This window comes from Silene latifolia, chromosome 6 (assembly GCF_048544455.1).
Source record: "Silene latifolia isolate original U9 population chromosome 6, ASM4854445v1, whole genome shotgun sequence".
In the NCBI taxonomy this organism is placed as follows: domain Eukaryota; kingdom Viridiplantae; phylum Streptophyta; class Magnoliopsida; order Caryophyllales; family Caryophyllaceae; genus Silene; species Silene latifolia.
In genome coordinates, this window is record NC_133531.1 from 135792137 (window position 1) to 135819981 (window position 27845).

The 27845-nt window shown below is 41.2% G+C and overlaps 1 protein-coding gene across 1 annotated transcript; it reads left to right on the plus strand.

Moving 5' to 3' along the window:
* The first annotated feature begins 20641 nt into the window (after positions 1 to 20641).
* On the plus strand, positions 20642 to 24465 carry LOC141588758 (putative cysteine-rich receptor-like protein kinase 20). The gene is made up of 8 exons (XM_074410184.1): positions 20642 to 20795; positions 20991 to 21050; positions 22441 to 22614; positions 22702 to 22829; positions 22962 to 23172; positions 23268 to 23505; positions 23805 to 23958; positions 24178 to 24465. Exons 1-8 carry the CDS (start codon positions 20642 to 20644, stop codon positions 24463 to 24465), a joined length of 1407 nt encoding a protein of 468 aa, XP_074266285.1.
* The last annotated feature ends 3380 nt before the right edge of the window (positions 24466 to 27845 follow it).

Here is a 27845-nt window from a genome sequence, read left to right on the forward strand (position 1 = left end):
AACTAAGAGGGAACAAATATAAGGGCATATACTCCGTCACAAATACTAGTTCAACAAACCACTAAGTCAAAGAGAATGGAACCAAATCACCTCCAAATGGTGTTAAACTAGACTACTTTCATCCTCAATTTCCAAATGCTTTCGTCAACGGCGATCGGATGGCGTGGAATGATGATCCCCATGAAACTAGTGGCATATGACATGACAAGCCTCGAATTCTCTACAAAAGTAAAGGTCATGGGTCGTCCCAAACTCGACAAGGTGGCATAACAAAAAAGTTTTGGGGAATGAAGTGCTCAAGTCATTGTACAAAAAGGTGGATTTGACTATCATTCAAAATTTTACCTCATTTCAACTTCCGCATTTCACATTTCAAAACTTTAAGATGGGGTTTGTCCCTTCCTTGCTAATGTCCTTTGCTTTCGCCAATCGCTTATTAGGCAACCGGTTAACCTCTAGACAATAGCTTTTCGGGGTGATAGTCACTCTGTCTTTGGGCGGTTGAATTCACAACCGTGTGGGAGCCCAATTCAATGGATCCCTCTCCAAAGCACATCGAAGTGGTACGCCTCCATCAAAACAACTAACTTCGCAAAATTTCAACATTTCAAAACACTTTGAGGTTTCATTGGCATTTAATAAAGTTTCCACATCACAAAATCTTTGAAATGAGCACTTTAAACTTATTCATGAAAAATATTTTTTTTGGTTGTCATACCGCCAAGTCAATCAAGGTCATCAAGACAAGTTAACCAGGTCCATATCGCATCACGGGGTTGGATAGGTGACTCACATGCAAACCCTTGACTAGGCTTTGGATCATGGGTCGAAAGATACTAGGATGACACAACCCAGGGTATTTTAATTCCATTCTAGTAGGCAAAATCTTAAGTTGAAAAAGTATTTGCAATGGCCTAATTGCTCTTGTCAAAGTTCCCAATTAGGCACTTTTCAAAACATTTTACCTAAATGCAACTATATGCAATAATGCAACTAGTTTATACATGTTATAATGCAAGTGCAACTATCAAACTATATGCCAAAAAGACTAATGCAACTAATCCTAACAACACATAGGAACACATCACCAATTTCAAAATTGGAACATCCTCTTCAACATACAAAGCCCAACCTCCTCAATTATAAATAAGAGAAAAGAGAGGGAAAAAGGAGAAGAGATAGGAGCGATTATACCAAGCGTCTTCTAACTCCTTAGCATATGTCTCCGATATTCCAAGTGTACCTATGCATTTTATTACACAAAAGCAACAATATATACTCATGTTAGGGGAGTTTTCTCCCCACACTTATTCTTTTACATAAGGGAATGCAAATAAATAAAAGCATGTTTTTGTAATTTTTTGAAAATTTTCAATTTTTTTTTTTTTTTGTATTTTTAGGAATATAATCTCCTCCCCACACTTAAAATGTACATTGTCCTCAATGGACCAAGTGTAGGAAGGAAATAAGAAAGGTAAAACATGTTTTTGTATTTTCGGAAAAATTTTCAAAAAGAAAAAGAGCATAAAAAGAAAGCTTGGGTTGCCTCCCAAGAAGCGCGGTTTTAAGGAAACCGCCAAACCTAAGTTTGGTCTCAAAACTAACCGGGATCCCACAACCTATGGGAAAGGCCACTTAACTCCTTGCCCAAGTCAATTAAGCTCACATCTTTTAGCTTCCTCCAATCATTAAGGTTGTGATCATTCTCCTCGACATTTTCAAACTCAATTTCATAAAATATTTCCTCCTTCATTGAAGGAGAATGATCAAAAACAACAAGCAAGGGACAATCAACAACATATGAGACTTGATTAGTCTCCTTGTCCTTTACTTCATCATGCCACCCATCCATATCAAATACAAATTTTTCAAAGAGAGACGGGAAAGCATCACAATCATCAAATTTAAAAGGGAGGGGGGTTTCAAACGACTCACCCATGCAAACTTTATCAAGTAAAGGAGCATCATACTCCTCATCAACATACATGATTTCAAGTAAGGGGCATAAGAAATGAGGTCAATGTCATCGGTGGGTATAAGGTACTCATCCTCATCGCAAAAAGGTGCCTCAAATTTCTCTAAGCAAGGTTCAAGTAAATGCACCTCACAATCCCTCTCACTATCAAAGCTCACAATCTCCTCCTCAAGAAACTCGTCATCCCACTTAACTTCTAAGTTTTCAAACACAATGCTCTCCTCATCACTCTTACTCTCATAATCCACAAATATTCCATCCTCCTCATTGGTGGGTGTGGCTAAGGGAGTAGGGGAGGTAGTATGTATATCCTTGAAAAGGGGTATAAGGCTCATCCTCAAAAAAGGGGGTCTCAACCTCAACTTGCTCAAAAGGTCTCTCCACCTCAATCTCAAGCCTCTCCTTCAAGACAACCTCACTAACACCCACAATCTCCTCACCAACATCCTCAACACTCTCACCAATATCCACAATAGTATTCTCCTCAATACTCAACAAAGAAAAATTAGGCTTTCGGCTTTCACGGTTCAACCAATCAAAAAGATTATAGGCTTCCTCATCCGACTTAGAAGACAAATCACCATCACACAATGAATCAAACAAAGATCTAACATGACAATTTATGCCTTTTTCAATTGTAAGACGCAATTCTTCCTCACTAAAATCATGATCATCTAGTGAGTCAAGAAATTGCACAAGTCTATCAATATAAGCCCAAAACTCTTCATTTTCATATTGAGGAAAACCAAGATAGAACAACATTTTCAAAAATAACAGCAAAAAACGTAGTCTAACAAATCAAAAACTAAACTAATATCAATCTGTTGATCTCCCCGGCAACGGCGCCATTTTGATAGCGGGGTTTGTCGCACTCCCCCAATCAAACAATTTACTCAACTAATGTAGTAGGGTAGTCGAGGTCGAACCACAAGGAGCAAGGGTGATTACTAATTGTCTAAATTCTTATGTTTAGCTAAGTCGGATAAAATAAGGATGAAAGATTATCTAAAGGTCTAAACTAAATAACAAGAAATAAATTAAACTAATTAAACTATAGAATGAGAAAACAAGCTATCAAATACGATTTAATCAAGTTAATTAAAGCCTAAGGAGCGACTAAACCACCGACATTCGTAATAAATCATGAGTTCCTTCAACTAGTTGTCAAGGGGGAAGTGTATTGGGTGGAGACGCCTCTAATTCGCCCACCAACTCCCTCCCGGGCTCATGGTGGGACACTAGTGATACCGAATCAACTCCCTCCCGGGCTCATGACTCGATTTCCCCCGACTCAAGACTCAAGGCTCACCAAAGTGGGCCCACTCCGCTCACCTCTCATCAAGATCAAGGGCTTAAGCCCGCGATAAACTCCCGGTCATCCCTACCCTTCTCCCGAAGGTGAACTTCAAACCGAAAAATAAAGGCACCCCACTTGGGTTCTCCCTCCCGGGCTCAACCCAAGTCGGCACACGACCAAAAGGGGTAATGTAATCAATCCCAACCTAACCAACTCCCGTTGGTGGACAAGGGTCAAAACCGACAATTACTCCTAAATAGACACAACGATTCAATTCCTTTGTTTAAACCCAACAACCCCTCCTCAACAACCAACTTAATGAACTCAATTAGATAAATTACTCATGTTAGGGTCTAATCGCACCCTAGTGAGGATACTACTCACAAATCATGGTACCAAGAGCAATAAAAATAACAAAGATGGCTTCTTTATGCATAATCGTGATGGAAGTGTAAATTCTATTACTAATCATGCAAATACCCAACTCAAATTACAAGAAAAGACAATTTAATTCAAGAAACAATGAAGATTAAACTTAAAGACACAAGCTTTAACTCAATAAACACAAATTCTCAATCTTTAACATGAGAAATCAAAGATTCAATCTTGTAAACAACAAGGAGGAGTAAGGAAGAGATGAACAAGAGAGAGAATAACAACAATCTAACAACAAAGATAGAATTTTAACATAAACAATTAAGATAAAACTTGAAAGAAAAGCAAATGTAAACAAATGAAATTAGGAAGAGAAATTATACCAACTCAATAGCAAAGAAAGGAACTTGGATTGCAATTCTCCAAACACAGCCCAAAATTACTAATTGTAAACTAATGAAAAGAGAAGAACTTGAATGAACAAAAGAAGAATTAAACTAATAATTAAATAAAGATAACAACTTTTTTATTGAATAAAAATGAGAGAGGAAATAAGAGGGTTTTACAATATTGAGAGAGTAAGAGAGATTAGTTTAATTTTTTAATCTAATTTTTGAGAGTCTAATTTCTAAGGTAGGTTAATAAGTTGAGTAAGTCTTGCTTAAAACGGGTCGGATTTTAAGACGGGTCGTTGTGTGAGAGGAAATGGGTAGAGGGGACAAAGGTGGGCCCCCCATGTGCCTCTCCACTCACCCTAAATGGGTATTTTGTGAGAGAATATGGTATCCGTCTTATTAATAAGACGGATACCTTGGTCTGAAATAAGAATTGGGGTAATAAGTTGTGTGTAATTGAGTAGTCTAATTTATGCTAGCCTAATTATAATACTAATAATACAACTAATAATAATATTAATAATAATAATAATAATAATAATAATATTAATCTAATCCCACCTAACCATCGACACCAAGTTTTCAAACACACCTCCAAACAATTGAATTGAAAAAGAGGAAAGGGGGAAAACGACAAAAGAAATCAAAACAAAAACAAAAAGGGTGAAACGACGGATTTAGAAGCAGCAAGTGATGTCCCAGCCGGGTGCCCGGCGGTCGGTGATGGCACCGGCTGGGAAGTCTCTGGAAGAAAAGGGCGAAATCAATGGTATTCCCAGCCGGGATGTGGGGCGGCAGACGGTTGACCGTCTGGGAGAGCAATTGTGTTGCGTTGATGTTGGGAGCCGGAGCAATTGTGTTGCATTGATATTCTTCGTCATACATAATACGATGCTTTAACCACCTTTAGGCAAAAATAAAAAAATAAATGAAAAAATTTAACCCTAAAAGGGGGTCACGTACTTGCCAACTCTTATATAGTTCTCTAACGCATTAAATATTTTCATGAAATTTATGACATTTATTTCATATTAATAAAAAAATGATTATACTGCTTCGTACAATTTGTGATTTATAACTGATGGGGCATATTCTGCACCCGCTGACCGAGTCAACATATTGAGCAAGGTCAAAGCCAAAAGACAGCAAGTCAACATATTTAACAGCCTAACCGACACGGCCTGCCGGCCTGTCACTTGGGTCTCGGTCTCGGCAACTAGCCGGCCGAAAGGCACATCCGCGTACTCATATCCAAGACCCCTCGGCATGGAGTCAACCAGGCCCGCCGGCCTGCCATGGGTCCCTCGGCCGAGGGTAAGACAGTCTTTCCGCCTGCTAGCCACTTGGCCACTTGGCCACTACGTGACAAAAGGTGAAAGTCTATAAATACTCCACTTCTCTCATTGAGAAGAGGATCCCAAAGATCACCTAAAATCTGGTATAAACTCACTTATCTCTCTACAATATACTTTGCCAAGTTAACACACAGCTTATCTCTTTAAGTTTACTGACTTGAGCGTCGGAGTGAGTACGCTCGGTACCAAGCCGAGCCCTCAGTTTGTTCATCTTTACAGGAGAGACCGAAAGGAAGAGTCAAGCGAAGACGTCATTCTACAAGCTTACGTGGTCACAAAACCTGCTCCGAAATTAAACCCGGAACAATTGGCGCCGTCTGTGGGAAAAAGATACTAAAAGCTAGTCATCTCCCCTTAAAAAAAACAAAACAAAAAAACCCACTCAGCAAGCTAAGAAGATGTCAAAACAACAAGAAATAGTTGTGAGTGACGAAACCGCATTCTACCAGGATGACGCGTTCCCTAATTCTGAAATCGGGCAGTCCCCCACCGGCCGAGTCATTCAACCGGCGTACGGGATGCCGATACTACCAGAAACACCGCTGCCTGCCGGCCAAGTCACTGTCATGGGACATGTGGTCGATGCAGCCAAACTAAAACTATTCCTGGACCTGATGGGTAGTACGCCGATCACCCCCGCCACAACGACGGTGACGGCAGCGCACCCACAGGCGACCAGGGCCCATAAAGTGACCCCGAACAACTTGTCCGGGGCGATACACGGAGCCGTGGAAGCTAGGACGCCGGCGGAGCCCGTGCTGCCAGTGGCAGACCTAAGTCCTTCCCCCACTCGCGGGAGGACAGCGTCGTCGCGGCGACAACGAGGCCCGCCCCGAAGAAACGAAAGAAGTCCGACTCTCCAAAGTCGGACAACAAGAAGCCCTTCCCACGAGAGGGAGAGAAGCCGGACTAAGGTTGCGAGGAGCCGATCGCCGCGTGTCATTCGACACGTGGTCAGACAGCCCCTCAGTGCCTATGTCCTCGAAGTCTCTGTGCCGACTAAACTGAAGCTGCCACCCCTATCATACAAAGGGGATAGCGACCCAACCGACCATGCCGAGGCTTTCGAGTCGTACATGTCGGTATGGGAGTAGCCCGATGAGGTGTGGTGCCGAGTCTTCCCAACCACCCTCCATGGGATGGCTCAGAGTTGGTACAAGGGGCTACGTAATGGTTCGGTATACTGCTATGCCGACCTGAGAGACAACTTCATAGCCCAGTACGCTTGCAACAAGAGAAGGGTCGTGGAGACATCAGATCTCCTCACTATCCGACAGGGGGAGGACGAGTCCCTCCGGAGCTACGTGAAGAGATTCGACGCAAAGGTTCAGCAGATCCGAGAGCTGAACACCGAACTGGCGGCCTTCGCACTGATGAAAGGCCTCCCGAAAGGCGAGTTCAAGAACGAGCTGATCAAGTGCGAGGACCTCAACCTCGACACCGCCAGAAAGATGGCCGATCGAGCCGTGAAGGTGGAGGATTATCACAAGACCTGGGTAGGCCACAGCGAATATGGGCACCCAGAGAGGAAGAGCCGCCGGGAGAACGTTGATGAAGGTCGCCGTGACATGAATAGGTCACGGCCTGAAAGATTTAATAGGAAACAGAACTCGGCGGGCGCCGGGTGGAGTTCGGGACCATACACCCAGAAGCGGTACAGCGGTCTCACCCCCCTGGTTAAATCACCGGCCGAGGTCTTTGCCCTAAGCAAGAATGAAGGGCAGAAGTGGGCCAGGCCCCCCAAGGCGAGGGGGGACGGCGACACTAGCCAGTTTTGCGACTACCACGGCCAAACCGGCCATAAGACCGACAACTGTCGGCATCTGAGGAACGCCATCGAGGAGCTAATCCGAAAGGGGGCCCTCAGCAAGTATGTAGCCGGAGGCCCGTAAACAAGCTCCGACGGGGCGAATAGAAAATCAGTATTCCAGCGAATGGGAGTGATCCAGGTTGTCATCGGGGGGAACGAGAACGTTGGGTCAGCTAATGGGCACAAACGGCACCTGAACGAGCTATAGCAGGCCATCAACTTTGTGCCTAAAACAGCGACCCCCGCTTCCAAAATCCCCGATATAACCATCGGAAAGAAGGACTACGACGGAGTCGTCGCTCCGCACAGCGACCCGCTTGTAGTCCACCTAGACATAGCCAACCACTTGGTCAAAAGGTGCCTAATTGACACAGGCGCCTACACAAACATCATGTTCAGGGAGTGCTTTCTCAATCTCGGTCTGAAGATTGAAGACCGAGCCCTCGCACCAACCCGCTATACTGACTTCTCCGGCCGCCTGGTACCCCGGGGGTCAAATCGGGATGCCGGTGATGTTTGGCCAAGCCGATGCGGCCAAGAATGTTTTATCTGAGTTCGTGGTCATTGATTGTTCGTCTGCCTACAATGTTCTCATAGGCCGAGTCACTTTGAGCGAGGCCGACGCAATGATGTCCATCCAGGCCCTGACATTGATGTATGTCTCGGACCGGGGGGAAGCGCAAAAGCTCGTCTCAAAGGACGAAAGAGACGAAATAGTCAATGTCCAAGTATCTGCCAGGGGGTGCAACATGCAATCCCTCAAAGTGGCAAAAAAATCAGAGAAAGGGAAGAGCCCATCTTTACAACAGAAGGGTGACCCGATGAACACCAACAACGTTGGCATGGTCGAAGGAGCCGAGACCGAGGAAGTGGAAATTGACCCAGGGCGCACCGTAATCGCCGGTGCCGGCACCGGAGCCAAAATTCGAGCCGATCTCCCGGACTCCGCCGAGGAAGAACAAAGATGTCTTCGCATACTCAGCCGCTGAGATGCCAGGCGTGAGCCGGAAGGTGATCGTTCACAAGCTGAACGTACTCTCCACCGCTCGCCCTGTAAAGCAGAAGATGAGGAACTCCTCGGCCGAGAAGGATGAGGCCATCAAAGCCGAAGTAGACAAATTGTTAGAGGCAGGCTTTATCATGCCTTGTACTTACCCTGAGTGGCTAGCCAATGTTGTAATGGTGAGGAAATCGTCAGGGGCGTGGAGGATGTGTGTCGATTTTACCAATCTTAATAAAGCGTGCCCTAAAGATTGTTATCCCTTGCCTAGAATAGATAGCTTAATTGACGCAACGGCAGGCTACACCATGCTATGCCTGCTAGACGCCTTCTCAGGGTATCATCAGGTGTTTATGGCCGAAGAAGACATGCCTAAGTGCGCATTCATCACCGGTAACGGCACATACATGTATAAAATAATGCCATTCGGTTTGAAAAACGCTGGCGCAACTTACACTAGGCTAGTGGACAAAGTGTTTCAAGATCAAAAAGGGCGAAATATCGAGGCTTACGTCGACGATGTTATTGTAAAAAGCAAGTCTGACAGCGAGCACTTGGCCGACTTGAGCGAGACATTTTGTTCACTAAGGAAATATAAGATAAAGCTTAACCCAATGAAATGCAACTTCGGTGTCCGGGCCGGCAAGTTCCTCGGCGTGCTTGTCAGCGCCAGGGGAATTGATGCCAATCCAGAGAAAGTCCAAGCAATACTAGACCTGCCGGAGCCGAGAAATCGAAAAGAGGTTATGACGCTGACCGGGAGAATGGCGGCTCTTGCCCGCTTTATCTCTCGGTCGGCCGACAAGAGCACTCCGTTCTTTACAAAGATCTTTGAAAGGGAATAAAGACTTTAGGGGGGAGCAACAGAGCACAGCTTTCGTGCAATCGAAAGCTCACCTTCGACATCGCCGACCCCGTCCTGGCCGATCTTTGGGGGAGACGCCATATCTATACTTAACAGATTACCTCGGCCACGATCGGTCTGTGCCGTAATCGTCCGGGAAGAAAATAAGCAAAGCACCCAATCTACTTTATCGCCATACACGCTGGCGCGCCGAAAGAAATTACCCACTGATCGAAAAAGCGGCCTTCGCCGTCGTCGTTGCCGCAAGGAAGTTAAAACCCTACTTCGACGCACATCCCGTGACGGTCTTAACCGACCAGCCATTGGAGAAAACGTTGGAAAAATTCAAAAAATCCGGCAGACTTATCAAATGGGCAGTGGAGCTCTTCGGCTTTGGCATTCAGTACAAGCCGAGACCTTCGATAAAGGGGCAAGCACTTGCAGACTTCCTGGCTGAGTGCACATATCAAGAAGAATCACATCCCGGCGTGTGGGAAGTGTATACCGATGGCTCCTCTACGGCGAACAGCTCAGGAGCCGGCATCCTTATCACCAGCCCTAACGGGGACGAGTTTGAGTACGCCTTGAAGTTTACCTTCTCGGCCTCAAACAACGAATCCGAATATGAGGCGGTTATAACTGGAGTCGAGTTAGCTAGAGCTGCCGGGGCGGAGCATATTGTGTTAAAGACAGATTCACTCTTAGTGACTAATCAAATCAGAGGAGAGTATGAGGCTCGAGACGACGGGATGGTGAGGTACCTGGAAAGGGTAAAAGCTGACACTGCGAAATTGAAATCTTTCCAAATACAGTGCATCCCAGGTCTGAGAACAACCGAGTCGACGCTCTCTCAAAACTTGCCAGTTCAAGCATCAAGAATGTCAGCCGAACCGTGCTGGTGGATATCAGGAATGCTAAAAGCATCACTGAGACCGTCGACATGTTGGGCGACATCGAAGCCGAGATGATGTGGATGACTCCGATAATGAAATATAAACTAACAAAAGAGTTACCGGAGGACCGCAGTCTCTCGCAGAAGATAAAAAGGATCGCCGCAAGGTACTTGGTGTTCGAAGGAGAATTGTATAGAAGGTCCGTAATAAGACCACTTTTGAAATGTGTTTACACCCGACGCGGAGCTAATCTTCGACAGAGATTCACGAAGGCATCTGTGGACATCACATGGGGGCAAGAACACTAGCCCACAAAGCTCTCCGAGCCGGCTACTTCTGGCCTACCATGCTTGAGGATTCCAGAGCAAAGACCAAGAAGTGCAAGAATTGTCAGATGCATGCTCCGGTAATACATGCACCTTCCCGAGACCTGCAACCGGTACTTAGTCCCCTGCCATTTGCACAATGGGGGATGGATTTACTAGGACCCTTTCCGACGGCCTCCGGAGGAAGGAAGTACCTGATCGTCGCCGTTGACTACTTCACCAAATGGGTCGAGGCTGTCGCGGTACCTGCCAAGACCACGGCGGACGTAAGAAAGTTGATTTGGGAGAACATCATAACTCGTTTTGGGTTACCCCAAGTCATGGTATTTGACCACGGCCGAGAGTTTTGGAGAGACATGGTGATGAACTGGCTAGAAGAGCTCGGTATCAAGTTCGCATACTCCTCCATCTGCCACCCTCAGAGCAACGGGCAGGCGGAGGCAGCTAATAAAACAATATTGAACGGGTTGAAAAAGAAGGTTGAAGATCTAAAGGGAAGATGGACTGATGAACTACCCGGCGTCCTGTGGTCACTTCGAACCACGGAAAAAGAAGCAACAGGGTACAGTCCATTCCACCTAGTCTATGGGTCTGAAGCCGTCCTGCCAATTGAAGCAGCGGTGCCGACATTCAGAACGCAAACCTTTGACCCGATCGAAAATGAGGAAGGCTCGAGAGCCTCCTAGACTGGTCGAAGAAAGTCGAGACACGGCACGGCTCAACTTGGCAGTATATCAAAACCGAATGAGAAGAGCATACAACCGTAGGGTCCACAAGAGGGACTTAAGAGTAGGAGATCTAGTCCTAAGAAAGTCGGCCGCAACAAACAAAGGAAACATCCATGGTAAAATGACGGCCAACTGGGAAGGACCCTACAAAGTGGTTGAAGAAATGAGGCCGGGGACATACCGGCTGACAGACATGGAGGGAGTGCCTCTAATGAGCCACTGGAACACTGAAAACCTTAGAAAATACTTCATATAGCGGCGGAGGTGTCCGATACCGTTGTGGGCACCCAGCCGCTTGATTATATCTAATGAAGAGTGATCCAAGTTTTCTATCAAAGTGAAGAGTCCCCTCCGTAGTCGTACCAAGGTAGACGCCATGGCCAAAGCTGGGCAGTCACCGCAATGGCAGTTGATACTCGCGAAAGCGACCAACATGCTTAGGAACGTATAAGTACAGTTGAGAAACGCAAATCTGACCGCCTCGGCCAATCCGGGAGTGGCAGAGGAAGCGATCAACATGTCTACAGATACGAACGCCGTCGAGCCGTAACCTCGATTGCCTCGGCCAAAGCCGGGAGTGACGGGGACACAACGACCGATACGCTAACATGTTCACAACAGCGGTTGGGAAGCACAAATCTGACCGCCTCGGCTAAGACCGGGAGTGGAGGAGGAAGCGACCGACATGCCAACATGTTTAAAAACGTTTAAGTACAATTGGGATGCGCCTTCTAACTGCCTCGGCCAAGCCGAAAGTAAAAACGAAAAAGCACTCAATATGTTGAAACGTAAGAGGACAACTTAATGGAGGCAAAATAAACAAACTTTATTGAAAAATGTTTACAGGTGAGGCAAAACAAAGTCGACGGCCGTCCCCATAGGGATAGCCTAAACACAACCTACGAAATTTTAACAAAAACAAAAGATACAACAAAAGGTTACAGACATAAGACTTGAAGCGCCAAAAGGATGGCAGGGAGGAAAGGCTCAATAGTTGGTCCCCGAACAGCTGAAGCTGTCTGAAGGGCCAGGTGAATCTGGTGACCACCGCCCGTCTCCCTATGCTTGTTTCTGCTCGCCACCGGCAGCAGTAGCAGCATCACCATCAGTGGGCGGCCCAGAAGCCGACTTGGCAGCTTCACCTGCCTTTGCCCTCTCAGCTTCCTCCCTGGCCTCCTTCACCTTAACATCCCGGGCCGCTTTCTCCGCAACCTCCTTAGCTGCCTTCACCGCCTTTGCCTTCTCCGCAGCCTTTGCCTTCGCAGCAGCCGCCTTCTCATCAAGAAGCCGGTCAAAATCTTTCCACGGGAAGGAGCCTTCAGGAAGGAGCTCTTTAATTACATCCCTGGTAGCATCTTCGGCCTGGTCCCGGTACTGGGCACACATGTCAGGGATGATGACGGTCTGCAGCGTCTCAATGTCCTTCTCCCTCTGGGCAAGGATAGCCTTTGTGTTCTTGTGCTCCTTCGCCTCAGCCGAATGCAGAGTCTTCCATCTCTCCTTCTGCCCAACCACGGCGTTATAGCCGCCCTCAAATTTGTCCCGCTCGTCCCGCAGCTTAGCGGCATCAGCCAATGCAGCCTCAACCTTGGCCCTCTCGGCTAGGACCGCCTTCTCAGCGTCCTCCCTAAGCTTTTGCGCAGCGAGGAAGTCCTTCTTGGCGGCCTGGAAGTCTTCTTTCGACCTCTCGGCCTCCTTCTTAGCAGCGGCAAGCTCGAGGCTAAGCCGTTCAAGCGCAGGGCCAGCTCGAGCCATGACCGTCTCTTGCTCCATGATATGAGCGCCGGCTAGTTCAGTCCACTTCGCCAGCTTCTTGGACAACCTTATGCCTTCCGCCCTAAGCTGGGCGGGGGAAACCTTCTGGGATGAGGTGTCGACGGTGACATTTTTATCGCCCGTCTGCACAGGCTTCTTCTCCAACTGTCGTTCAGTGAGATCGACAGCCGGCGACGGCTGATCTACAAAAAATCCAGACAAAGCATCCATGTCAACATTCATTGACATGTCAGAGAGCCTGTCATCAGGAATGCCCAATGAACCTGCTAAATCTGAGCCGTGGGTTATATCCGTACCAGTCTTAGCCTTCTTGGGCAGAGGGCCGGCTGGCCCCTTTTCTTTTCCGCCTCGTAACGAAGTTAGCGGCGGCAGGCGTTGCCTCTTTTCTCTTATTTGAAGGAGGAGGACCCTCCACAACGGTGACCTCCTCTTCAACGTCGACGACCACCTGCTCCTTTTGGATTACGGGGATTGAAGATTGAGCTGGAGTTGACGCCGTTGCCGCCATAGACGTTATTTTTGGTCTCCGGCGTGGCACGCACGGCAATCTGCGCTGAGCGCCGCCACATCCAAAGTGCCTTCAATCTTCTTTGCTCCATAAGTTCGTGAGGGGCCGGTCTGCGATCACGTGGCGCGGCCTTAGGATGCAGCTCAACAACTCTCCCGTTCTCGTCAAGTCCCAACCTCTTGAGGACGGAGACAGGCAGTTCCGGGCCAAATCGGTCTGTAAAAGAAACGAAGCAGGAGTTAAGCAAAAGAAATAAACCAAGGTTCAAATACAGAAACGTAAAAAGCAAAGATGGGCCTTATACCGACCCTACTCACCCTGGCTGAGGGCCGGTATGAGGCCGACGTGGCAAAGCGGCTCATCCTGAAGAACGATCTGCGTCGGGGGCATCCATCCCTTCGGCGTGCCATCCTTTCGGCCTCAAATGACCTCATTGCCGCGTTTCGTCCTCATTAAGATAGGCCTTCAAGGCGTCCATCTTAAGCTTATTCCGGGAGACATATCTGTCATGCTCCCCTTGATTCTCACACCGCAAATTGACGCGGCTCTGAAAGGACCGGGGCAGCGGATAGTCCTCCGGAACCTCAACATACACCCACCGCCCCTTCCAGTCCTTTCAAGATGTCAGCTTGGAGGCGGTGACGAAACCCGGCTCGGTCTGTATGTTGTACCACCCCGAGCCGCCTAGGGTAGTCTGCTTAAGATGATGGAGCCGGCGGAAGAGGTTCACCGTTGGGGCCTCCTCTTTAAAAAGACATAACCATACAAAGCCAATAATCGTCCTGATGGCCAACGGATGCAGCTGAGCCACAGCGACATTCATGGCTTTAATTATGGCAGCAACGTATTCATTAAGAGGAAACCGGAGCCCATACTCCAGGTGTCTGATGTACACGCCGATACAACCCTCGGGAGGGCAACAGACGGCCTGATCACCCTCAGGAACAATTATTTTATACCCCCTGCCGAAGGAGTAATGATCTTCAAAAAGGTCAGAACTGGAACAACTAGCGAACTTGTTCGTCCAAGCACGATTATGATTGATCGAGCAGGCATCGCCGTGCCACGAATAACGCGGCCTCTCTTCGTCATCATCATCATCAATACCCTCCAAAAATCTCTCATCAATTTCAGGAGAAGGAGACTTGGGACCCCTGAACCCTATCGGGGTGACGACCAGTGGCTTCTGCTCATCAGGATGCGACGGTTCGCCCCCCGGCGCAGAGGTACTATGCATAGCATCAGAAGAAGACATGGTGACAACAATTATTTAAACAAGTAAAAAGTTGGGAAAAATTTGTTTGTTTACCTTGGAAGAAAGTGTTACGCCGAGTAACGCTTTGAAGACTAGAGAGAAATTTCTTCGAAAAGGCTAAGAGAGAGGAAATTTTTTGCGAAAATGACGTTTGATGGCCAAAAAACGGGGCACACTGCTCTATTTATAGAGCAAAACCCATGAGGCGGACCAATCAGGGCAAAGCCCATGAAACGTCCACCAATCAATGCCAAGCCATGTGTCAAGCATGCAGCCACGGAATGTCAATCGACATACAATTACCAATCTTCTTCGACACGCTCCTTGGTATCTACTTGCTAACGGCCAGCTGATCAACAAAGCAAAGACAGCACCGGCCGGGAGCAATCAAAAGTACAAACGGCACTCTCAACCTTGGTCTCGACCAGCGCCATTTTCTTTTCCACATCGGATGTCCGTTACACATCCATGTGGAGGGGGGATATGGTACGGCCTGAACAGAACCAAGCCGAGGAAGAAGAATTCGGGGAAGAAGTTCAACTTGCGCAGAATACGCTCAACACTCATCGAAGGTCCATACCACGGCATAGACTACGCTGGGGGCAAATTGATGGGGCATATTCTTCACCCGCTGACCGAGTCAACATATTGAGCAAGGTCAAAGCCAAAAGACAGCAAGTCAACGTATTTAACAGCCTAACCGACACGGCCTGCCGGCCTGTCACTTGGGTCTCGGTCTCGGCAACTAGCCGGCCGAGAGGCACATCCGCGTACTCATATCCAAGACCCCTCGGCATGGAGTCAACCAGGCCCGCCGGCCTGCCATGGGTCCCTCGGCCAAGGGTAAGACAGTCTTTCCGCCTGCTAGCCACTTGGCCACTACGTGACAAAAGGTGAAAGTCTATAAATACTCCACTTCTCTCATTGAGAAGAAGATCCCAAAGATCACCTAAAATCTGGTATAAACTCATTTATCTCTCTACAATATACTTTGCCAAGTTAACACACAACTTATCTCTTTAAGTTTACTGACTTGAGCGTCGGAGTGAGTACGCTCGGTACCAAGCCGAGCCATCAGTTTGTTCATCTTTACAGGAGAGACCGAAAGGAAGAGTCAAGCGAAGACGTCATTCTACAAGCTTACGTGGTCACAAAACCTGCTCCGAAATTAAACCCGGAACAATAACTTTAGCTAACTTATTTGAACTTGCATAAATTTATATATTTTAAGTGAAAAATATTAATTATAAATATGATAAAAATAAATTTTGATCTTTAATTTCCTCAGAGATAAAAAAAATCAAATTTTATTTCCTAATAATATACGAATTAAAGGTCATAATGTAAAACACGAAATTACACCACAATCTACTATTTCAATATGTCGATGATCAATACTCAAAGTAGCACATTTGTTATTTAAATAGTGTAAAAACTCTCAAAATGGTAAAAAAAAATGTACAATCTGTCGTTATCAAACAAAACCTAAGTTTCTGCATTTTTTTGTCATGTTCAACTTAATCTTAACGGGATGTAAAAATCAGGAAGTTCAGAAAGTAACGGTTAGTTTTCTGTTAGTTAGATGGACTTTTCAAGAGAGAGATGAAAGCTTTACATTTTAGACCGTTTTATGTGTGAACCGAAGGGATTAAGTAGTGGGCTAAAGGTTGTTTCGAGTGGGAATGCGGTTGATTACGACGAGTTAGTTGACTAAAATTTTTCCTTACTAGATCTAGAAAGGGGATAATAATTATGAGATAATAAAATTTGAAGAAAAAATGAAAATAAAAATGAGATGAAGGTAGTTAGATTTATTTATGCAAAATGAAATAAATAGCAAAATTCGTGTATATATATATATATATAATATTCAAACTTATTTAGTTTACAAACAAAGTACCCAAACACTTTGTTTGAGTATCTGGAATGGAGGTAGGGAAAGGGGGCGAGAAAAAGACAAGGAAGGAAAAGGGAGAGAGATAAGAGGGAAGATTGCTTCTTAAAATTTTCTTTGTTGAAGGAGAAATAAATTGTCTTCGATAAGGTAGACGAGGATCCATATCATCTGGAGTAAAGAATGGTGTTTCATGGAGGTGAATGTGATTTATGACTTCTTAGATGTAAAACGTGGCAGAAAAGTAGTGAGAGTAATAGTGGATTGGAGGTTGTTTCAAGTAGTAAGAACTAATCACAGTGGCTGATATTTTATTTTGCGGGGAAATTAGTGGGGTGGAGGGAGGGTGCATTTGTGGAGGGTGTTGAGTTTAACGAGGATAGTGATAATAAATAAGGTTATTTATCAGCAAAATATCGCTCGCATTAAAACATATAGGTAACATGAATAATAACAAGAAACCTCAAAAGATCATACTGATAAACTTAATCTTGACCCCATTAATTCAAATTAAAGTAAAATCTTAATTCCAACAACATTGTCAAGAGCAAGGGTTAGTTTCTATTGGATTGTGGATTTTTCTAGAACAAGGGTTTAGTTTTTCACTTGGTTGGATAAATTTGAGAGAAGTTTCGAAGACAAGGATCGATCTTTCAAGGGATGAGATTGTTTTAGATCATGTGTGTGAATAGGGAAGAAAAACAGAGATCTGGGTGAAGGATTTTATTTCAAATGAGAAGATGGGGGCAAGACTATTGTTATAGGGGGTGTCATAAGCAGCCCCAACCATGTAGTATTGCGTTGGAATTTGGTTCACATTCAAAGATACGTCTATAGTTTGACCGGGAGATATAACATTTAACTACCTGTAAATGTTTTTACGTAACTACCATTTGACCCAACAATGATTAAATTATGGTTGTTATTCTAAAGAATGAGATTTGTTGCATCATTGAGTTGATTATGCAGAGTAGATATTATTGTTTTCTTTGACCAATTGAAAAACGCACAGGTATTAATGAATATAATCTAAAAACCCTCAATCCCATGTATCATATATATAAACTTCATATTGGTTTTATTTTCCTAAAAAAACAACATTGTCGAGAGCAGAGGTTAGTTTCCATCGGATGGTGGAATTTTCTAGAAGTAGGAGTTTAGTTTTTCACTTGGTTGGATAAATTTGAGAAAAGTTTCGGAGACAAGGATCAATCTTTCAAGGGATGAGATTGTTTTAGATCATGTGTGTGATTCTAGGTAGCACCAAAACGGACACGGACACGACACGGACACGTGACACGGCATCCCATGAAATTTAGGACACGGGACACGTTATTTAAATTTAATAAAATATATATTTTGTAGTTATATATGTGTGATTTTATTTTTGAAAAAGTATTTGATATTAAATTTAAATAAATGAAGGTAAAATTTGACGTTAAATATAACTTATTCTCATTTCTAAAACCAAAAACCAACTTATAATCAATCTATTTCGACATCTCATTACTTGCTTAAAGAACAACATTTGTCCACCAAATTCAACCATATAACAATTCACGTCATTTACCTTAAATTCAACTTTCCGTTTGAAGGTGTGTCCAAATACCATGGACACGGCTCAAAATACCATGGACACGCATCAGACACGTGCCCAAATAAAAGATGAAAGTTAGACACGGCTTTACAGGTGTCCGACACGTTTTGACGTGTGTCCGACGAGTGTCGTGTCCGACACGGGAACACCGATTAGGAGGAGTGTCCGTGCAACCTAGTGTGTGAATAGGGAAGAAAAATAGGGGTTTGCGTAAAGATTTTGTTTCAAATGAGAAGATGGGAGCCAAGACTATTGCTATAGGGGGTGTCATAAGCAGACCTAGCCATGTAGTTTTTCGTCGGAATTTGGTGCACATTCAAACGTATTTCTATAGTTTGATCGGGAGATATAACATTCTAACTACCTCTAAATATTTTTACATAATTACAATTTGATCCAGAAATGATTAAATTATGGTTGTTATTCGAAAAGGGAAATTTTTGCATCATTGAGTTGATTATGCAGAGTAGATATTATTGTTTTCCTTGACCAATTGAAAAACAAACATGTATTAATGAACAAATTCTAAAAACTATCAGTCCAAGTATCATATATATAAACTTCATATTGATTTTATTTTTCTAAAAAAAAAAGTATTTTATTAATCAAACACTCTTTTATTCTTATGTCAATATTATGTTAATGGGAATTATTTGTTGGTCATGCGGCATACATAAAATCAGAGACATGAACGATGTACTATATGTCTATATTTCATTTTATTGTGAAATTTATCACACATTATTTTAATATCCGTGCAACGCACGGGCAAAAAAACTAGTTGTTATCTACCTTAGGCCCTGTTCTTTTGGACTGAAATTGTCTGAACTGAACTGAACTGAACTTAATGGAGTTGAACTGAACTGAATTGAACTTAATAGAGCTGAACTGAACTTAACTGAACTGAACAGATCTGATCTGAACTGAACTGAAACAAAAATAAAAAGATGATAATAATAATAATAATACCAATAATAATAATAAATATTATAATAATATTATTAGTAATATATGAATATAATATAATAATAATCTAATAAGTAATATAAAAAATAAAATAGTAATATAATAATAATATAGTAATAATAATAATATATTAGTAATATAAATGATAATATTATTACTAATGTTAAAATATATTAAATAATATAATATATTAATAATAATAACTAAAAACAAAATATGATAATTATAATATAAATATTATAAATACTAATAATTAATATAAATAATAATAATAATAGATGTAATATAATAATTTATTAATATAATAATAATAATAAAAATGTTATTAATAAAAATGAATATATTAATAAAATAATAATAATAATAATAATAATGATAATAATAATAATAACAATAACAATAACAATAATAATAATAATAATAATAATAAATATTAATACTAATACTAATAATATTGCCATTAATCAAAATAATAAAATAATAAATAAATATAATAAATATAACTATAATAATAATAATAATAATAATAATAATAATAATATAATAATATAATAATAATAAATATTAAAAATAAATTTTACTATAATAATAAAAATGGTAAATAAGTTAATATAATAATAATGATAACAATAAGAATATATTATAAAATAAGAATAATAATATTAATGTTGAAATATACTAATCTGAACTTAACTGAACTGATCTGAACTGAACTGCACTGAATTGAATGGAGCTGAACTGAACTGAACTGAACTGAATAAAGCTGAACTGAACTGAACTTATTAGAACTGAAATTAAGTCCAAAAGAACAGGGCCTTAGGGGTGGTCAAACGTGCGAGCCAGGCAAACCCGCCGCATTAGATCACGTTGGCCCGGCCCGCCCTCTATCTCGGACTGGTTTTGGGCCCTCCATTTCAAGCCCAACATGGACCCAGAACCACCCTAGGCCCGCCCAAAGCCCGCCCCTCGGATCACCTTTTGCGCGGCAAACCCCCAGCCTTGCCTGACCGTCCCATATCTCAGGCTGTTCCAGGTCCCCCAAGCCAAGCTCGTCCCAGCCTAGCTCGCATGCTTCACCACTCCTAATCTACCTTCTCTTTTCTACCTGCTCCTCTCAAAATCGCTTAAACTATTATATATTTTTGCCTTATCTACTTATCTTCCAACCCCACATGATCTATATTCGTTTAATCAATTGTAAAAGGGTAAAGGGAGAAGATTCGAGATAGAATTGGAGGGAGAAGGTGCATCGCAAACATGGATAATTAAACATCTAGCTACGTCTCAATCCTTTAGCAAGTTTTGTGCATTGTATTGTCAACCTCACATACTCTATGAGATTTAATCAACCATTCTTAATTCAACCAATGGTTGGACTAATAATATCAATCCCTCTTGCTAGTCAAAGCTACAACTTGGATTCTCAAAGTAATTTCAAATTATAGTTGACATTAGAATAAGCATTACATAAGATTAGGTCCAATTAGTCATGGAGCCAATTATAATCATATCAACATTGGAAAATCTCCTTTTAGTTTGATCACTTCTTGTAATATTGTGTTCAATACATGTTAGATGATAACAATACCTATTTTCAAATACTCCCTTGCTAGCTATAGACAAATATAGCAAAGAGCGAGGATAATAATGGAGACGATGTGTATTGCGATATTGTTTATGGTAATGTTTTCGACAAGAATAGTGACATTGTCGGCACAAGGGGCGAGTTCAATAAGTTGCCAGGAAAATATTCATCGGCTATGCGGCGACAGTGGCGAAACAAGTTACCTACCATCTTGCTGTGAGTTATTGCAATCTACCAAGACTAAAAGCACGGAATGCTTTTGTATTGCAACTAAAAGCTTTCAAGACAATTACTTACTTAATTGTGGTCTCGGCGACAGTATTGCTTCCTCATGCTCCGGTATTGTTCTCATCACCAATGTAGTATCAAATTCTTTCTAATGTATTACGGAGTATCTCGTTGCTGATTTAGTACTTGCGCAAACTCGTAATACAGGAAATAACGCAGAGTATTCATCTACAAGTCCTTCAGGTAAGAAACTTTCAAATATCAAGCATATAAAAAAAACATTAATGTTAATTGAGATACATAAGTAATGTTCTTGAGTAACATACATAATTCATACTCCCTCTCATTCACAATAAACCTCCCATTTCATTTTGGCACAAAAATTAAGGAAACACACTACCCCACCATATAATTAAATTTGGACCACACAAATACACTACCCCACCATACAATTAAATTTGGACCACACAAACACTTACCAAAAAAGGAAATAGGGAGGTTATTGTGAATAACCGAAAAAGGAAATAGGGAGGTTTATTTTGAATGGGAGGGAGTATATAAATCCCAAATCCAATGTTTTAATATAGATGTTAAGAAAACGCTATAATAAATACACAAATTTTTATTTCAGACGGACCATTTGTCATTTTGTAACCTGGTCAAATGTAACTACAATGGTCCAGCTAGGGGTACAACGTATGGTAACTTGTTTTCCAAAGTGGTCACATTTGACTGTAAAATGGTTTCAAAATCTCGTCTTTTTGTTTCAGACTAAAATAGCCCATCCGAAGGGAGATCAACTGAAATAAATAATACTCCGAATAGATTGTACAAGACTTTTTTTTTTTTTTTTTTTTTTTTTTTTTTTTTTTTTTTTTTTTTTTTCATATTTCCCTATTTCAAATGGGGATTGATTTGTTTAGGATATGGTTCAGTAGGATCAAATTTTTTTTATATTGGGTCCTGATCAAGATCCAAACCCAACAATGTCTATAACCACAATTCCACATCCTAAATCAAATCCAATATAACTTTGTTGTTATTGACTAAACTCAAACTCGACCTAATATATAAATCGGTAAATCATGTAATCATGATTTGTATCTATTGGATTTGATTTAGGATGTGGAAATCGGTAAATGATATCGGTAAATTTCGTACCTATTTTACATAATAAATATACTTATTTTACTTTTAATCATGATTTGTATCTATTTTATTATTTTTGATATCATTTTTTCTTGAAATTATAAAATGGTCTCTCAATAAACTTATTGAAAGACCTCTCAGGAGACTTAGGCAAAGTAGGTCTTATGAGAGACCCTCTCCCACTAATTTAGTGGGAGACATAATAGAGAAAAAAAGAAAGAAATTCAGTGGTCCTCCCCCCATCATGTGAGAGTTTTTGTGAAATGGAATAGGCAAACAAATAGCCGGGACGGAGGAAGACTAGGCTTCCAGAACATCCACACTTCACATTCAAGAAGCTTTCATGTGAAGGGTGCATTTAAATACAAATCTATTGATTGGATGTGTCTCATTCGTCATGCGCTTACCTTTCGATTAAAATGGTTTTCTTCTTAGACTTAATATAATTCATATCATTATGATAAGATTTCTTTTTGTCGTGCAGGAAGCAAAATCAAGATTATTATCGGCATAGTTGTAGGAGTTGTCCTAGTCATTTGCTTAATCGTAGGTGTAATCATCTTCATTCGAAAAAGGAAACCAAAATTAATTGTAGCCGAAACAAGGGATGTTAAGGATGTAGAGAAAGGATCAGATGTTGAGACAAACGTCCAAGACGGTAATTTGAACGATTCTAGAGTGTCCACATAACTTATTTACATATGAAATTCATTTCTTCTTTAACTTCGTTCTCAATCTCCAACAGGAAGCAACAAGGGTCGTTTAGTAACGCCTGAGTCATTGCAATACGAATTAAAGGATCTTCAAATCGCCACTAACAACTTCTCTAGAGAAAACAAAATTGGTCGTGGCGGATTTGGGATCGTTTACAAGGTAAAATTTACGATTAGGGCATGGAACAAAACTTACGTGCCAAATAAGTTATGTGTCATTCAATTTATGATAATAATTTGTATATACTCCGTAGTCCGTACTATATTATCTCTTTGTTTTTCTTTGTATTAGGGGACGTTACCTAACGGACAAGAAATAGCAGTGAAGAGATTGTCAAATGGTTCAGGACAAGGTGACAAAGAATTCCAAAATGAAATTGCACTCTTGGCACAACTTCAACACAGAAATCTTGTTAAATTGCTAGGATATTGCTTAGTTGATGATGAAGCGTTGTTAGTGTACGAATTTCTCGAGAACAAGAGTCTCGACTACTTCATTTTTGGTACCATTCACAAACCCCATTCCGAACAACTTTTGTATCAATGCATGTTATTTAGACAAATATGTTAGTAGCTCATATTGTACATTTGTACACAGATCGTAAAAAACAAGCAGAATTGAACTGGTCACGTCGTTTTGAGATTATCAAGGGAGTTGCTCGAGGAATGATGTACATTCATGATGATTGTCCAGTTCGAATGATGCATCGTGATCTTAAAGCTGCTAATGTTTTACTAGACTCCGAAATGTACCCAAAAATTGCAGATTTTGGATTAGCAAGAATTTGTGATGTTGGACAAACTCATATTAATCCAACTCGAGTTGTTGGCACTCAGTAAGTCGCACCTTCTTTATTTGTAACTCTAGTCTTACTTAGACCCTGTTCTTTTGGACTGAAACTGTCTGAACTGAACTGAACTTAATAGAGCTGAACTGAACTGACCTGAACTTAATGGAGCTGAACGGAACTGAAGTAAGAGTTAATTTGTGAAGAGAAGAGCTGAACTGAACTGAACTGAAATTAAGTCCAAAAGAACAAGGCCTTAGCAAGACAATTGAAAATTTAACTGATCACCTTGTTAGGATGCGACATATATTTGTACTTACTATAACCGTATTGTTTGTCATGAATAGCGGTTACATGGCACCAGAGTATATATATCATGGGCAATTCTCAGCTAAATCAGACGTCTATGCCTTAGGTGTGCTCATATTGGAGATTGTTAGCGGAAGAAGGACAAGTGATTCGTCTATTAAACAACAAGGACGCGAAAGCCTTTTAAGCCATGTAAGAATTATTGACCTTCTTTGACAAATTAATTTTCATGTTTCATCTTTTTCGAGCTGATTATATAATAATTGTTGTGAAGGATTAAATAATTTCTTAAATTAAGTTTATCACTTTGGTTATGTGTGATGTACATATAACCAGTAATGCGAATTTTTGTCGTAGACATATGGCCGATTATCAATATATGCGACTGGTTATTAATACTATAATCCGCAGGCATGGAGAAGTTGGGAAGACAAGAAATACATGGAAATTATGGATTCAACATTAAAAGATTCATATTTATATGATGAGGTCCTAAAATGTGTTCAATTGGGATTACTGTGTGTTCAAGAGGATAGTAATTTGAGACCAACTATGTCCAACTTAGTCCATATGCTTAACTCTTACACTGATGTTGCGTCTCTCCCTGTGCCCCAACACCCGGCCTTTATTTACAGTGGCGGGTCTAACCAACCGCTAACATCTTCATCAAAGGGTGACACTACCGGCTCTTTGGCGTGATCAGAGGCGTTTTAATTTGATTCAGAATTGTTTGAATTTGTTAGGCCTATTAGGCGTATTGGCTTGTTAAGCCCATCTTATGTTATGCCTTGTAATTATTACATACCATATTGAATGAATGAAGACATTAAAGTTTTACGCTCAATAAACTTATCATGTTATCAGGCTAGTTTAAAAAAGCATGAGATTCTTTTCGCCGAAGCCTTAGATCTAAATGTTTTAGCTAGCTCCTTGAGGCTTTATTTTTGGTACATATTAAACTTCTTCGAGGTGGATGAAATATGTATTAAGAAGCATATCGGATGTATTAATCTTACTGATGATTTTATATATATTATATATTTTTATGAAAATTATTTATCCGGCAACTTGAACTGATTGGAGTTTTTGCAAGATATTGTTTAACTAGACACCTGCATGGAGATGGGCAAGTGACATTATGGCAACAACACATATCATTTCGTCACACAAAATAAGTATTGTGCAACAAAATATTTTGTTGCACAAAGTAACTCAGGCAAGGCGATAGGTGGTGTCGTTGCACATATAGAAAGGGGCAACAAAATACGTCAATGCCAGAAAGGCACTTTATAGGCGACAAACTCAGTCTTTCGTTGCACAAACACTTAGTTGGGCAACAACATGAATTTGTTGCACAAAGCAAATCATCGGTGACGAAGAACAATGTCGTTGCACATACTATAAAAGGCGTCGACCCTAGGGCGACAAAGCCACGACGACTTGAGATTCATTGCACAAATATTTGGGCGGCGAAATGCAGGATTTGTGAGACAAAATTCAAAAAAAATTGTTTGTTGCCCAAAACAATTTTTCTTGTAGTGAGCGGGCGACTGAAATTTAGAAATGATGATCGTTTTCAGTCGCCAAAATGGCGACTACTTCTCATCCGTCGCCAAATCAATCGCCCTTTCTTTTACCGGGTTTGAAAACACTGGACTTTCTCCCATCTCTCTTACTTTACTAATTTATTTACACAAACACAAAAAACAAAGAGGAAACGGCGAGAGGAACACCACCACTCCGACCACCACCACTCCGGCGAGAGGAACATGTAAGCTCTCCTTACTTCTCTCTCACTTCGTTTGATCCTTATATATTTGAAGTTATAATTTTTTTGTGTTCAATTTCAATTTCTTAGTTTAATTTGTTAAAACCTAACCCAAAATACGCGAAACTCGCTACACTTGTCACCTCTTTCCGCCTTCCTAAAACTGTTAAACAAGCCTTACTTGACCCATTATGACGTGATGCAATGCAACTTGAGTTCGATGCTCTTCAACGAAATCAAACATGGACTCTTGTCCCTCCTCAAACCACCATGAGTATGATTGGATGTAAGTGGATATGTCGCATCAAATACAAAGCCGATAATAGCATTGAAAAGTAGAATGAAGGCTCGCCTTGTAGCAAAAGGTTTCCTTCAAAGGCACGAGTTAGACTACTCGGGCACGTTCAGTCCTGTGGTTAAACCCGATATGGTTTATCAATTCCTCTCACCAATGGTTGGTATCTTCGTTAGTTAGACATTAATGATGCCTTCCTTGAAGATACCTTAACCGATGATGTGCACTAACCGTATTTTCTTCATCCCGGGAACCCCACCTTCGTTTGTAAGCTATCCAAAACCCTTTATGGTCTTAAGCAAGCTCCTAGGGTTTGGTACACCACTCTGAAATATTTTCTCCTTGCCTCGGGTTTCATTAGCTCGTTGGCTGACCCATCGCTTTTTTATTTACATAAAAATACCCATGCACTATATATTCTTGTTTATGTGGATGACATTGTCGCCAAGAGTCGTAATATTCATCATGTCAATTCGTTTATTGAGTTTTTGTCTTTACAATTTTCGCTTAAGGATTTGGGTACACTATCCCATTTCTTAGACGTTGAAGTCACACCTAATTCTTCTTGGTTGCTCCTTACTCAGTCCAAATATATCTATGACGTTCTTGATAAATTTAAAATACTTGATACCAAGACCTTTCCCACACCCATGGCACTATCTCCCTCACTCACTCGTGAAGGTGGCTCCAAGATTGGCAACTTGACAGACTATCGTGTTATCCTTGGTTCTCTCCAATAATACTTGTCGTTCACTCGTCCTGATATTGCCTTTAGCGTTAATAAGTTATCCCAATATATGCAAGAACCCAAGGACCTTCATTGGACCGCTCTTAAGTGCTTATATATTGAGGAACCTTATTGGTGTTGGAGTATGTGTCCTCGACAATAATGCGATCACATGTTTAAATCTCATATTGAGAATACATAAGGGATTGTAACATTTTATTGTCATCAACTGATCCACATTAATCGATAATGATTGGCTGACTAGAGTTTGATATTACTGTCGTATGACGGTAGTGATCAGTTGATCCCTTAAGGTCATACCTCTAGGGAAACATTCTTAATTGATTAATTAATTAATTATATGACGATATAAGTTAATTAATTCCTTAATTTGAATAAATGATTTTGTGAGTAATAATACGTATCTTATTGTAATTCGATTAAATAAGATTCGTACTAATTAATTAAATTGTTCTATTACTTAAGATTTATTTATTGTTTATGAAACAATTAAAATAAGAATGAATTAGTTATTATAAATACAAGTAGTTGTGATTTATAATTCTATGACCCATTTTAAGTAATTGTAATTGTGAATTACTAGTTAATTTTTTTGTATGTGATTATTTCCTTTATATAATGATTTTTAATTTGTTAAAAATGCATTATTTAAATTGCATGTCTAGTAACATGTCCAATTGTCACACAACACAAATTGACATTTGACAAAGTTAAAATGGGTCCATATTATCTATATGTGCCATGAATATGGAAGGGGTAGGAGGATTTGTGCTTTAATTATTTTAATTAGTGGGTAACATGATGATTACCTACTAATTATAGGCTTTCATGCTTACACTCTTGTGAAGAGCAACTAGCAAAATTATTGGGCGCTCTTCCCATGTGAAAATTCCGGCCACCCTATTGAATTAGTAGAGTTTTTTCTCTTCTAATTAAGACAATTCATTTTTACATAAGTTTCTAACTTAGAACTTATCTCTCTAGTTTTGTTGTTGAACAAAATAATAAACTCACATAAATCTCTAATATTATTTACATATTACTAGAAGTAGTAATCTCATAATATTAGTATTTTAAGGACACAAATATTGATTTCTAGTATTTCAAATTAATATTTGTATTAAGAAGGATTTCCTTGGTACAAATCCTTAAGGAGTGGATCTTGCTATTAGATCTAAAGTTTTGGGGCATTTGGAATATACTTAAGAAGACTAATTTGGTAGGAGACCAAATTAGTATAAACCAATTTCGGCCCCCATTGTAAGAAT